The 14,822-nt window shown below is 36.7% G+C and overlaps 1 protein-coding gene across 1 annotated transcript; it reads left to right on the top strand.

Annotated features, from left to right (window-relative positions):
- Positions 1–1,487: 1,487 nt before the first annotated feature.
- On the top strand, positions 1,488–7,308 carry tlx1 (T cell leukemia homeobox 1). Its single transcript, XM_042502142.1, is given in 7 exon segments — positions 1,488–1,973; positions 4,069–4,117; positions 4,119–4,197; positions 4,200–4,302; positions 4,457–4,458; positions 5,866–5,867; positions 6,009–7,308. Coding segments are annotated over 7 exon segments (900 nt in total). The 5' UTR covers positions 1,488–1,519; the 3' UTR covers positions 6,220–7,308.
- Positions 7,309–14,822: the final 7,514 nt, after the last annotated feature.

The raw sequence follows: 14,822 nt of genomic DNA, 5'->3' as shown, positions 1-14,822 counted from the left end.
AAACATTACATTAAACACATCGAAACATGGAGGAAATGACTAACAAAAATAACAAAATAAATGTTCATCGCTGACAACTATAATTTATTTAAAATGAACTAGAGAAACAATTGCCTTAAAAATGTAAGCAAATGTGACTAGTCCTGGTTTACTTTACATTTTGTGATATTTACACGGCGGGATTAGATAAATAAAAATTTCTATGTTTTTGCAACTTCAGTAAACCAAGTCTATTGTGCTATATATCTGTATTCTGCTAGTTGCAAATTAGCCAATCATATCTGTATCTTCTTAAACATGTTATTAAAACAAAACTGGCAGATCTCCTGACTTCACCATTGCGAAAATCCTCTTTGTGATGATCAAGTTCAACCAGACTAATTTAAAGAAAGAACAAGATAATTTCAGCTTCACAAAATTAAGTTAATAAGACTAAGTTGTATAAATAAAGTTAACAATTAGATGTAAAGTCAACATATCAAATAAAGATTAATGTATTTCCTTTTTCAAGGCAATCAGTTTCCAAGATTATTTTAAGTAAGATCAACTTTCCAGATTTTACAGTGTTCAATAATGGACACAGATTGGTTGCACACAGATCATTTGCTTTAGCAGCAACCTACAGAACTGTGTTAAATTAACACAAAATATTCGTGTTTAATTAACAGAAATACTGTGTGTTGACACAAAGTTATTAAAATTTGATTTAATAGAGTAAATACAATACAAATACAATTTGGTCTCTTCGATCCAACTTAGTTAATTGCCCTTTTTTTCCAGCTTTATTTGATCACTTGACGCTAACAATATATAGTATTTTAATATTCCCATATCATTATATAAACCTCTGACTGAGCCCCATGACTTCGATTGCATCCGTAATCCGTTAGCCTGATATAAATACTCGCAATAGAATAGATAAACTCATATCATTTTATTTGTCCCTAGCAAAAATGAAGACCTGCATTGAGGGGGGAAAGGAGAGTTAAAAAATAATTCGCAAAATAAAAAGTACAATATATAGGCCTATTTTAAATGCACGGGGCAACCAGCACTGTCAGGGAGAGTAAAACCCAATCAAAAAAATAAAGCGTTAACGGAAAGGACGGAAACGCTCAGTTCTGTGGACATTAGCGCGCGCGCAGGTGTGTGCACAGATAAATGTTGTATAGTTGTGTTATTGATTTTGTCCAGCTGTTAATCAGTGTGTTATGAAGTGTGCCATAAAGTCTCCGCAGAGCTCACACACTCTTTAGCCAATCCAGCTCCCTGGCCCAAAATTGGGTCTTAATCTCGCGCTGTCTATTTGGCAGTTTGATTGATGTCCTTGCGCGGCAGAGAGGGGTAGGCGGGGGGGACAAACAGTCTACCCTCGCGCTCTTGCATGCGCACACAAAGACAGACGCACTAGATAACGGCTGGAGCTTAAGCGCAAGAAGCCCAGACGCAAAGAGTCCAGGGAGCGGCGCGTGGAGCAAACTCTGTTCCTCGCGCCGGAGCTGGGGCCCGCGCGGAGGCCATGGATCACATAGGAATACTGGGCGCGCATCTGCAGCAGCACACGCATGTGGAGCCCATCAGCTTCGGTATCGACCAGATCCTTAGTAACGTGGAGCAGAGCTGCATGCTGGGCGCGAGGATGCACGAACCGGACTACGGGCACGGGGCCTACAACGGTGGCGCGAGCGGCGGCATGAACGGCGGGGGTTATACGTACGGTAATAGCGGATATAATGGCACCGGCGGCTCGTGCGGGATGGCCTCACTCGGCGGGGCTTATCACATGAACATGGGCGTGAACGCGAACGGGACTAACGTGAGCTCCGCCGGGGTCATCCGTGTCCCCGCGCACCGGCCGCTGAGCTGCGGGAACTCCTCTGTGCCGCCGGGGAGCGGGAACATTAACAACCTGACCGCGCTCACCTTCCCCTGGATGGAGAGCAACCGGCGCTACACCAAAGACAGGTTCACAGGTAAGCCCTGTTTATGAAATAATATAATCTAATATTGACCTAATATCAAAGAAAGGTTCACAGGTAAGCCCTGTTTATGAAATAATATAATCTAATATTGACCTAATATCAAAGAAAGGTTCACAGGTAAGCCCTGTTTATGAAATAATATATTGACCTAATATCAAAGACAGGTTCACAAGGTAATTATATTATATTATATTATATTATATATTATATTATATTATATTAATGAGATATACCATATCATATAACATAAAATTATAGAATACAATATAGTCTCTAACAGAAATGATTTGTTTTGCATTGAATAATATGCTACAACATAACATAACATATAACATGCCTATAGAAAAGAGTTTCACTAGTGTATTGTTAAAAGACAGAAAAAGTATTTAGAAAATACAATTGAGGCTGCATATCATTTCACCTATAGACAAAATAAAAATACTACTAACAATAATGATAATAATAGATAAATTGTATAAATATATACATTTTTAAAAGCTCTCCGTATATATCCTCGTTATTGGCATACTGATACCAGCTTCATATCACAAGTTAATTGGCGATTAATGACTAAAGATATGGCTATTTTTCAGTCACTAATTATTAGTGGCCAAGAAAGACGCCTCATCATTAAAAGTTTGCGTTTTTTAATGAAAACCCAAAGCTTTACACGTTGAAGAAATAAAGAAGGCTATTGCCCAGGCTTATTATTGCTTACAATTCGATAGATAATCGATAACAAAAAATCGGCCTTTTACAGTAAGACATTCAACAGGAAATGAATTGCTAGCCTATGTCTACAGTCACAAAATTGATAGATAATAATGGAAGATCAATATGATTAAATGAGAAGCAATCACTGAATATAATCTGTCTATTTATCTATCGATCTGAGTAGGACAACTTCAGTGCACAGTACACTCTCTTATTATTACCACCAATATTTTAATAAGATATTCTTTGCATACTTGCATTGTCTTTCAATAAGTGCTGGAGCTGTGTATTCTATCTATCTCTGCTGCAGTCTTTCTTTCTTTACTCTGCTTCTTTTGAAAGTCATTCAAATTAAACTTGTAACTTTACTGATACAACGAAACCTGTTTTTTACAACTAAAGACCTGACTGACTTATTTAATCAGAACACCCCCCTGCACAAAACAGCTTCTCCAAAGGGCTTTGAATATGCAGTGGCTTAAGTGTAAAAACAAATGTTCTACAAATCTTTTTGGTTATGGTTTAAACCTGTGATTCCTGACAAAATTCTTGTCAGGGAAAAGATTTCTTCACAAAAGACAAGACAAGAACCTTAACAAGATGTGACCGAAAAAATGGAAAGAAATTACTAAAAGTTAAGAATTTTTTTTTATTATTTGAAAATAAGCAGAATAAACGGAAGTAAAACAAAAACAAACATAAAAATAAAATGACCTCAAGAAAGAGCCAGAAATTTCTATCTTTTTCCCTTTAACAGTTCGCGGGACATTACTTGCCAAGATGCTCATCATGTTTTTGTCCATGTTTTTGAACGAAATCAAACCAATTGTCTCCGGTTTCAAAGGTTGACATGCTGGTAAAAGGTGCCTGAATGCAGCACAAAAAACTGATGTCGATCCAGGTGTTTAAAAAAATGTTATGAACATAATTACACAATTGCATGAAATGAAAAATCGTGTTCTTCAAAAGGTCTCCCCAAAGGGTATTTGGTTATATGGTATAAGAAAAAAATGGACAAATAAATAGAAAACACACACAGACACAGGGTTCTTATGGTATAAAAATGAATAATAGAATAAGCTACATGACTAGAAAACAGTGGATGTAGTGTGACTTTTGCATTTCAGAAATTACAGGACTATAGGAGTAGAGACACTCTGCTGTCTAACTCTGTATGTTTAACCCTTTCACGTCAAACACAGACTCTTCTATTTTTAAGCTACTGTTTCTGTCCTGTCCTAATCTGCACTGCCGTGTCCTGTACGCTCCTGTCTTCCTGTCTTCCTGTTCTGACTGTCCTTTCCATTCTTGTGCTGTCCTCCTGTCCTGATATCTATTGTCCTTTCCTGTGCTGTCCTCCTGTCCTGTCCAGTGTCCCTCTCACCCCTCACTGTGACACGTCGTGTAGGTCACCCCTACCAGAAGGACGCCTCCCAAGAAGAAGAAGCCCCGGACGTCCTTCACCCGGCTGCAGATCTGTGAGCTGGAGAAGCGTTTCCACGGCAGCAGAAGTACCTGGCGTCTGCAGAGCGTGCCGCGCTCGCCAAAGCCCTCAAGATGACTGACGCTCAGGTCAAAACCTGGTTCCAAAACAGACGCACCAAATGTGGAGGTGAAATCATCTTTCATTTGCCAGCAGCTTTTACCAATGCAATGTCAGAGCAGATAGTGATTTAACTGAATATTTTTGGAGCCATTACCCCCCATCTCTACAGGTCCAGAGGCCCGTTTGGCTCCTAAGGGCCACCAGAGTCCTCCAGGGGTTATTAAAGAGCTCCAGGAGGTCCCTTTGGTCCCTCTTATGTCATTATACAAAGATTCCATACTTAACCCTTTGCAAAGACAAACTTGACAAAAAATGTCCATTTTATACAAATCAACATTTTATAAAAATCAGGAAAAGATGGCAAAAAAATAACCTTAAAACATGTTTACAAAGGGGGGAAATTAATTACAATATTGAAATAGGCGTAATAACAACAATAATAATAACAAAAAAATAAAATAACATACAATAATAATAATAATAATAATAATAATAATAATAATAATAATAGAATATAATATAATCATTATATATATTTGGCTCATTTTATTTTTGGCTAATTTTCTTGTAGCCACTCATTGCCTTCTTCCCATGTTTTTGAAAGAAATCAAAGCAGTTTGTTCAGGTTTCAAAAGGTTAAATGTGTGGAAGCCTCACTCCCACCACTGTGCTCAAGTCATAATCAAAAATAAACTAACATATACTCAGTTTATGCCAGTTTATGTACAGCTTAAATGAATACAGTCTATTACAGCAGTCTTGCATTAATCCCCCTTCATGGATTGTTGTGTGAATGTTAAGTGTGTGTTCAAACTGCTCTGAGCTGTTGATTCAACTTTCTGCTCACTTTTATGGCTGCAGTTTGTGGTGTCATGGGTTACTGTGAGGTGTCTCAGTGATTTAGCATATTCTAATTTATTTAAATGGGATGGATAAAATAATAATACCTGGCATGAAGGTAGGATTTATTTCAGAAGTTCTGAATTAGACTGCATTAGTTTGAGGTGACACTGACAGTATACAGTCCTTAAAATGTTGTTATAGATTCTATGTGAACACATTATTGATTGTTGATATGAAGAGACTCCTGCCTCCCATGGGTCATACAATGTCAGTCAGTTGGTGTAATTTAGCCTCAATAAGAGAAGCAGAAATGCTTAAGTGGACAAAAAAAAAACTAAAGCAGATCAAAACAGTCTGAAATATTACATATTATCTCCGAATTAGATACGAATAATCATCATTTACATAACAGAAAAAGCGACAGAAAAATGTTTTAAACAAACAGAGAATTATAATATTATAATAAAGAATAAGAATAATTACAATAATATATTAATAATAATAATAATAATTTTTATAATTACAATTATTTCTCCAATTCTTCTTGGGGTGATAGGCCTGTCCAGTTAGGCTGGAATAATGGAATTATTATAATTCTACAATTTTCACGATGATTTTAAAATTCTGGTTGTTTTATGATGCTTCAATTTTTTTCTTGTATTTCTTTAGTAATTGGATCTTGTAGGTTTATAATCCGCATATTTCAAAAACCTGGTGGGCCCAAACAGGTGGAAATTTCAAATCAACTGTTGCGATAAATACAATTTTACAATTACACAGAGGTAACATTGAAATTAATATCCTATATATCGGGATATAACATTGGGATTATCATACAGCGTGTAATGTGACTGACACACTGCGGCTTCGTGCTTTTTGGTTGGATGTGAGAATCACTCCGCGGGGTCTCTTTGTTGCTGCAGGCGGCAGACGGCGGAGGAGCGCGAGGCGGAGCGCCAGCAGGCCAACCGGATCCTGATGCAGCTTCAGCAGGAGGCCTTCCAGAAGACCATCAACCAGCCTGTGACCCCGGACCCGCTCTGCCTGCAGAACAGCTCTCTGTTCGCGCTGCAGAACCTGCAGCCGTGGACCGAGAACACCGCTAAGATCAGCAGCGTGTCGGCCTGCGAGTAGAGCCAACACACGGCCTCCAGCCGGGGACCTGCGCCGCTGATCCGCCGGTACCGACTGACTGGACGGTAAAGACACGGACTGCAGCCTGCTGAGGAGCTCCGAGTAGAGGAGGCCCGAGGTCACTTCTCTGCTCCTCTTATCACCTCCTGTCAGATAGACCGCTGCAGCTCTGCTCCCATCTGATGGGGGTCCACAGTCTGGTCTGGATCCGTGAGGTCTGGACTGACTCCTGCTTCAGCCCTGCACAGGCCTGAAAAATATTTTGGAAATATTCCCGAGTCATCGTGATGAACATTTTGCTTTTAAAAAGAGCAAGATGTCCACGAGGACAGACTGTCAGTGAGTTGTACCTGTGAGGGACTTGATGTTTCATAAACAGCATATTTTCATATTTGTGTCCATCTCTGCCATCAGTGTCTGTTTATCTGACATGTTAAAGGACTTTTTACTCAAATGCTAAATAACACAGCACTTGATTTTGCACCTTTGTATGAATTCAAATTTGACAAGTTGATTTTATTTATAAAAAAAAGAAACCGATTATTTTTTTAAAATGTCAGTATATGTAAATCTTAATTTATGTATGCATTTATGTCTACATTGCAAAAATTGACACGTTGATTTTACATTAATTCAGATCACCCTGAAAAAGTTGAGTAATTATAGCTATTAGTTGTAAATTATGTGAACTTTCTAACTGTTAAGTTACCTTAGAATTTAGTTGCATTTACCTAACTTTGTGAAGTTTTTACAGCTTAAAGAAGACAAGTTTACTGTGTCTTATATCTTTATTCTACTGTTTCCAAACTAGTAGCCAAGCCATATTTATATATTTTTGAATATATTTACAAAACATAACTTGCAGGTATCCTAACTTCATCACTGGCAAAATCCTCATTCAGTCAGACTAACTTAGTTCGCTCAAGTTGCAAACACTAAGAAAGCACAAAGAAATTTTACTTGTCATTTTTAAGTTGCAACAACTTAACAAAATTAAGTAAAGAAAATACATGTTAACAAAATTTAACAATTAGGTTTGAACTAAACATAACGTAAGATTCATAGTTTTATTTACTTACCTTTTTTCAAGGCAGTCAGTTTCAAAGATATTTTAAAGTAAGACTAATTTGTCAGATTTTATGGTGTTTTTGAGCTTACTTAAAATTTTGTCAGATTTTCTTAATATTGTTAAGTTGTTGCAACTTAAATGCAACACATTTAATTTAATCATTCTCATCAACTTTTAGTAACTTAAGTAAACCACGTTTACTGAGCTATATATCTGTATTCTGCTGATTGCAAACTAGTCAATCTAATTTATATTTGCTTAAACATGTTAACAAAGCAGAACTCACAGATCTCCCAAAGTTAAGTCAGACTAACTCGGTTTACTGAAGTTGCTAACACTTTGACAGAACAAGGTCATTTCACTTGTCATTTTTAAGTTGGAACAACTTCACAAAATTAAGTAAATATAGCTCAGTTATAAGTAAACTTAACAAGTAGATATAAGTAACCATAAATTAAGATTAGTAGCTATATTTACTTTACCTTATCAAAACAATTGGTTTCTAAGATTATTTTACGTAAGGTCAACTTGTCAGATTTTACAGTATGACAGGGTGAAAAGGATCCATGTGGTAACTTTGGAAACATGTTACCATTTTATAATTCAGGAGGAGTTGGGCCTGAAGATCAGAAAGCTTCAGATTAAAAAAAAAAAAAGTCATATTTAATGATAGATTTAACAAAGATCACACTTTGACCACATTTCACATTTTCTTGAACTCTTATTTTTGTATAAATGCTTTACTGTATTTTCTTATTTCTCTCTCATCACTGTGCTGTGAGAAGAGTGGAAGCAGGTCTCAGACCAGTTGTGTGTGTGTGTGTGTGTGTGTGTGTGTGTGTGTGTGTGTGTGTGAGGGTAAAAGCTCTAAAACAGCCTAAATATTTTATTCATGCTGATGACTATAATATATTTTGGACACTGAAATTCATTTTTCTTTTTGCAGAGATGATAAATTGATATGGTAAAATTTAAAGCTATTCAATATGAAAATCTTCTGTCACTTTTACTTTGTTCAGTGGAAATACATTCTGAACTCATGTTCATTCTCATGTCACATATATGGCCGATACAGATTTTGTCACTTTGAGTAAATTTAAAGGCAAAAACTAGTTTCTTGTTCACGCCATTATTTTGGATTCAATGATGCTGTGCAATGTTTCCATCAGTCATAGGTCATCATCTGGTACGGTACATAACTATAATTATACTAACTATTTTATATTCTAACTATGAGACAATATACATATCTTAAAATAATGACAATAAGCAACATGTGTCCAATCTGGAACACCCTCAGTTACAGCACATGGCAGCTATGCATTCATATTCACATAACACCAGAGCACCAATATTCCCATATTTAACAGCTTTATGTGTAATATGGGAATGTGTAGCATAAAAGGGGCAGTATGTAAGATTTATGGGGCTTTAGTGGTATCTAGTGGTGAAGATTTCAGTTTGCAGCCAGCTGAAACTTCTCCTGGTTAGAATTCCTTCAGGGTGATTTGTTTAGGAGCCAAATTATCTGCAGAGGTCTCTTCCTCTCCAAAACAACAGAGTAGGTGATTGAAACACTAAATAAATAAAGATTTCCATTATTCCATCAGTGTTTCTCCAATGCTATTTGGCATGTTGCAGAAAGGCCGGTAGCTTAGCTGCTAATCTGTGCTCACATTTTTTCAATGTTAATTTAAGATCCTGATATTCAGGGCGTTTTTATAGGGAGCTGAATTATCCGTGGAGGTCTCTTCCTCTTCAAAACAACACAGCATGTGATTTAAGCAGGTAAAAATGCTGAATGAAGCAGTTTCATGTTACAAATCAGTGTTTCTCCAATGCTACTTGGCTTGTCTGATACAGGCTGCTAGCCTAGCCCCTGCTAATCTGTGCTCGCCTTCTTATGCCTGTGTATCGCCAATACTGAGGCTGCAGAAATTAAGTTTTACTGTTATTCGTGTTTCTGTGCCCTTCTTTTGGACGCGATATCTCAAGAATGCTTAAAGGTTTTGGATTTTTTTTTTTCATATTTTGCACAAATGTTCAAATTGATAAGAAGTTTGGTAGTTTAAGGTCAAAGGTAAAGGTCGCTGTGACCTCACAGAGCCTGTCTTTGTCCATTGCTCAAAACTCATGCTAATTATAACAAAATTTTACACAAATGTCAGAGGGGGAGGCATTTGGTTAGATACTTAATGAATGAGAAAAAATTGGGTTTTTTTCCAGTGCTGCTTGTTGCAGAGAGGCTGCTAACTATGGTTGCTGATGCCAAAATATGAATGACCCTATGTGGAGCGAATGTGAAGTGGTTTGTCTGGGTTACTGTAGAAACATAGCAGGGCAACACTGTGATCTCCTTGGAAGAGGCCTTGCTCCCTATGTAGATCTAAATGTCTCACACTAAGGCAAATAAAACACAAGGATTCTTATTTTCAGGTGATAATGCACTAAAGAAAACATACGTATTAATATATGTTTATTATAATATAATATTAATGTATTAATTTTTTAAAAATATTTATGCTAATAGATTGCCCTTGATTGAAGGTTATACACTGACCTTTCAAGCATAATATTGACTGAGGCCTGCAATAATTTTTTGTTTCCACTTGGGGGCAGCAGGAACAAGAAGTGAACTCAGAATTGACATATTATCACTATTTAAAGGGATATGATTTTAGCTGATTTTGTGAATACCTATAGTTCTTATTGATGACCAAGCAGCTACACTGGAGCTAGGTAATACGGGGTTAAACATCCAGTGCATAGAATTTAGGGGCATATAATGGAAAATATGGAATACAATACAATAAGTTTTCTTTAGTGTATATTCAATTGAAAATGAGAATTGTGTTCTCCTTACCATTACTGCCATTTGCGTTTTTACATTTTCACATTTAGAAGTAAGAAGCCCAACTCCAATGAGCAGCACTGGAGTTGCACTGTTTATAATGTGAAAGCTCTTTAGTCAGTGTTTCTAGTTGTTTAAATCACCAGATTCATTTGTTTTGGAGAGGAAGTGATCTTTGTGGACAGTTTGGCTTCTGGTGAAAACCCTCTGAACATCTGGATCTTAAGTTGTCAGAGATAAAAGGTGACTTCAAATACGCTTGTGTTGGTCTAGCCACCTGCAGCGACATGCAAGTGTATCAGAAATACATGGATTTTTTTTAGCTAAAACTGCTTTATTCAGTTTTTGATCAGTTTGAATCGGCGGGTCTGTTTGCTCTTGAGAGGAAGAAACCTCTATGGATAATTCAGCTAATGGTGCAAACTTTCTGAACATCTGGATCAGAAAAAGGTGAGCACAAATTAACTTATAAAAGAAAAAGTGGTGAGCATGTTGTGGGCGAGCAGCCCATCCCTGAGATGCCAAACTGCATTAGAGATTCACTGATTTTAAGGTAAAACTGCTTTATTCAGTGTTTATAGCTGATTTAATCACCTGGTTTGTTTGATTTTGGAGAGGAAGAGACCTGTGGATAATTCGGCTCTTTGATCCCAGGTCACACTCACACCTACAGGCAATTTGGAGTCACCAGTGAACCTAATTACCCGAACCTGCATATCACAACATGCTGTACTGAATTTTTAATATTTGGTCATGTCAAAGTAAATAAACTGACACTGGAGTTTTGGGCTCATTAGTACAAATACTGCTCCTTCTCTCCCCATCACAGACTGCACATTCAACTGATCATCCCATTCCATTTATCATACACTTCTGCAGAGTGCAGATAGCTAAAACAGTGGCATTTTGAAGTGGGAAAAAAACATTAAGGGAGTGATGACACAAAGCAGGTCATTGTGCAGGAGAGTCAGCTCTCACATATAGTACCAGTAATAAAGAGGAGGTTTGTGCACAAAGTGTGGGTGCTCCAGGAAAATCTTCTAAATATCTTTTCAGTTCAGAATGTGACCAAGTTTTGTTTTCTCATTCTTATTCATTTTCAGGATGAAGAATACTGTAAACATCATTCTGTCATGTTTTCTTTGTTTCTTTTTTACACATCTCACTTCACAAAAATGTGTATATTTTGATGCATATCTATAAACACTCTCTAATGATAAATATGCATGAATGTCATTTTTGTCAAAGAAGTTTGGGGTATTATTTTGGAGTCCACAGTGCATGCTGATTCAGCTGTTCGGCAGTGTGCGTGGGTGCGTAAATGGGTGCGTAAGTGGGTGCATGGGTGTGCGGGTGCACGTGTGTGTGTGTGTGTGTGTGTGTGTGTGTGTGCAGTGTGTGATGTGACATTCTCCAGAACGGCTTTCTAAAAGGTTGAAGAGGAATGTAAAGGAGAATTTCATCATCCACTCAGAAATATCTGCACTGGCCTGCTGGAGCTGAGCTCCACTCAAACCTGCTGGCATTCCTCACACACACACGCAGACACACAAACGCACACACGACTTTGCCCTTGGGAGGAAAGAGCTGATAAAGATGAAGGAAGCAGAGAAAATGTTACCGCTCTGCACAGCACATTGTATTTGTCATGTCATTTTCTTATTGTTTTTTAAATATTCCTCTTTTCTTTTAGGCCCTTCAATTTCTATAACGAGAAATCTTAACACTCCAGCGCACAGTGATATTGTACACTTACAATCGATTCCATTAAAATATTCCAATAATAGTCACTTGTATGTGTAAAAAAGAATGTTCTTGATGCAAATCCAGGGAGTGAATGTTCAAACAATGATGTATCTTTGTGTGACGTTCCCATTTATTGTAAAATTAAGATTACAGACAGGGGCGTATTCTGGGCCCTGTGCATAAGCAGTCTCTGTAGGCCCCCCCCCCTTCTATCTTGATCCATGCCACGCATGTTTATTTATTTATTTATTTATTAATTTAATTTTTTTTTTTTTTTTACAAAGTCAGTTTGCTTTCTTTCTGTCTTCTTTCAGGTTTTCCATTCTGGGGGAAAGAAATCACACTTGATGCCACTTGATGTCACTCACGGCTACGTTTATAGACTTATCTCAGAGCAGGGGCAGACTGAGGCCTTGGAAGTCCACCATTGTTGTTGTTATTGTTGTCCTACTCGTGCATGGCTTTTTGTCTGAAACTTAATGCGCAATGTGCATCTGTGACGTCAGTGGTCTCACATGATTCTTGCATTGACAGTTTACACAGCAACAGGAGTGACATTTTCAAAAACGTACACTCTGAAACCCGATTTCAAAAGTTTGTGTTTTCAGGCCCCGAAATGCCGTTGTCGTGTGAACGAAAAGCCAAAATACAACGAAAGTTTAACATGTCACACAACAACCCTTGCTGTGTAAATGGTCCCTAAATCATATTACACCATGAAGGGAGGAGAGGAGCCTCAGAGAGCTTCCAACAGTAAATCCAATTAAGAAGGTCAGTCTTTATAGCAATTTATTTGATCAATTTGACTAGTTACTTAGAAATAAAACACAAAACCAAACTTTTTCTTCCAGGCATTTTGAGTGAATTAATGAATTAATTACTTACTACAACATGAGAACAGATTATTTTACACTTTTTTTTCAATCAATAACCAAAAAAGGAGTAAGCTGAAGCTCAAGCCTACAAAAAATAGAGCTTAAAATAGAGCTCAAGCTCTATTTTTGCCTCCTTAAATCAACCTGAATATAACCCACAGTAACCGGAACACCAAAGAAACAAAAAAAAAAAATTTAAATTATAAAAATAAAACATTGCACTCTAAACCATCATCCTCTGTTATTTCACACTATAATAGATCATGAAATATTTTGCACTATAATCATTTACATTTTGCTTTTTAAAGACAAAATTTTTTAACTCAGCACTTAGTCCATTCCATGACTAGACTCCCAAAACTTAAATACATGTACATTTTCTGTTCGTTCACTTCACATGTTGTAAAAATGAACAACCCTCTTAAATGATCATTTTCCTCTCTCATATGAAATAAATAATTCCATTGTGTTTACCGGTTTACAATTCCTTTTATCGCGTGTTCCCTCCACCTATGCCCTTCAAAGCTTGACTATCATCACCTGACAAGTGTCACCTGGTACAGACTACCATCTTGTGGTCAAAATGTTGTAGTTTATAAATACACACACACCACTATTTACATTGGCCTTAATAGCAGAATGAGCCGTATTAAGATATTACTTTAAAATAATATTTCCAAGCTTTGACTGCATATCACATTTCACGACGTACAGTGTGTACTGTGTTATGGAAAAGCTAAAGTCAGCTGCAGCTCATGTAAACTCGTTGTGCTTGTCTCATTTCTTATTAATTTCATATAAGCAAAACAAACCACATAAGAAAACTGCTCAGTCTCTAATTTTCAATAAATCAGCATGACTCGCATGCTCCATAAAATAATTCCCTTTTAATTTAGAATTGCAGAGCTAATTTGATTTGCTCCCTGAGGCTCCAGGCAGACACTTTGCAGGAGCAGCATGAACTAAAGGATACATTTGCTGCCAAATTGTTACATCTGAAAAATCACAGATGCTCTTTTTACAGAATCATATACATTCAGCAAAAAAATCACGACTTCAGCCTCCTCAGCCACTGATCTACAGCTTTATCAACCTGTTAGCTTTGAATTCAGGTGGGATTCATCTGAACAGTATGTCAGGATAACGACATTTTTATTTATCTGTTCTGTGTGCAGAATAATTAAAAAGACGACATGTTTATCAGAGCTTCAGAGCTGTTGGTAGGCCTGGGTGTGATGCTAAATGTTTGACAGAGCCAAGCTAGCTGTTTCCACCTGTTTCCAGTATTTATGCTAAGCTAGGCTAACCATATCCCGACTCAGCTCTCTATTTACACAAATATTAGTTTCATATCCATCTGAACAAAGAATCATATCCCCCAAATGCTTTCATTCTTTCAAAAAAGACACATTTCCAGTTATGCAGTCCTTAACTTAAGTAAAAGTACCCATACCACACTGTGAAAATACTTTGTTACAAGTAAAAGTTCTGCATTGAAAATGGTACTTTAGTAAAATAAGTATAATCACAAAGGTGTACTTAAAGTATTAAAGGTAAAGATACCCAATGGAAAATAATAATAATAATAACAACGATAATAACAACGATAATAATAATAATAATAATAATAATAATAATAATAATAATAATAATGATAATAATAATAATAATAATAATAATAATAATAATAATAATAATAATAATAATAATAAAATAGATAAATAAATACACCCCAAACACCCCAAAACTTAAAATTCTAAAAATAAAAGCAAGAAAGCGAGACATCCTGGGGGGGGATACATATATAAATGGGATCAGGACCTTACTGTTTACTGTTTAAGAAAATAATAGGCCCAGTGAAATGAATAACTCACTGGTCATTTTTTATCACTAAAAACGAGTTTCTGTTTGTGAAGTTATATTTAATGAAGTGATGATGGTCAACGTGAAACTTTAGACACATTATTGCGCAGAACTCTGTCTCCCCCTGCTGGTGCTGAATAAACACTACATTGTCTTAGAGCCATTCTCCGTCGCTCCATGATGACGAAAATTGCGTAAA

This window comes from Plectropomus leopardus, chromosome 15 (genome assembly GCF_008729295.1).
Source record: "Plectropomus leopardus isolate mb chromosome 15, YSFRI_Pleo_2.0, whole genome shotgun sequence".
Classification (NCBI taxonomy): Eukaryota; Metazoa; Chordata; class Actinopteri; order Perciformes; family Serranidae; genus Plectropomus; species Plectropomus leopardus.
The sequence above is the reverse complement of the archived record's forward strand: the minus strand, read 5'-3'. Positions and strand labels throughout refer to the sequence as shown.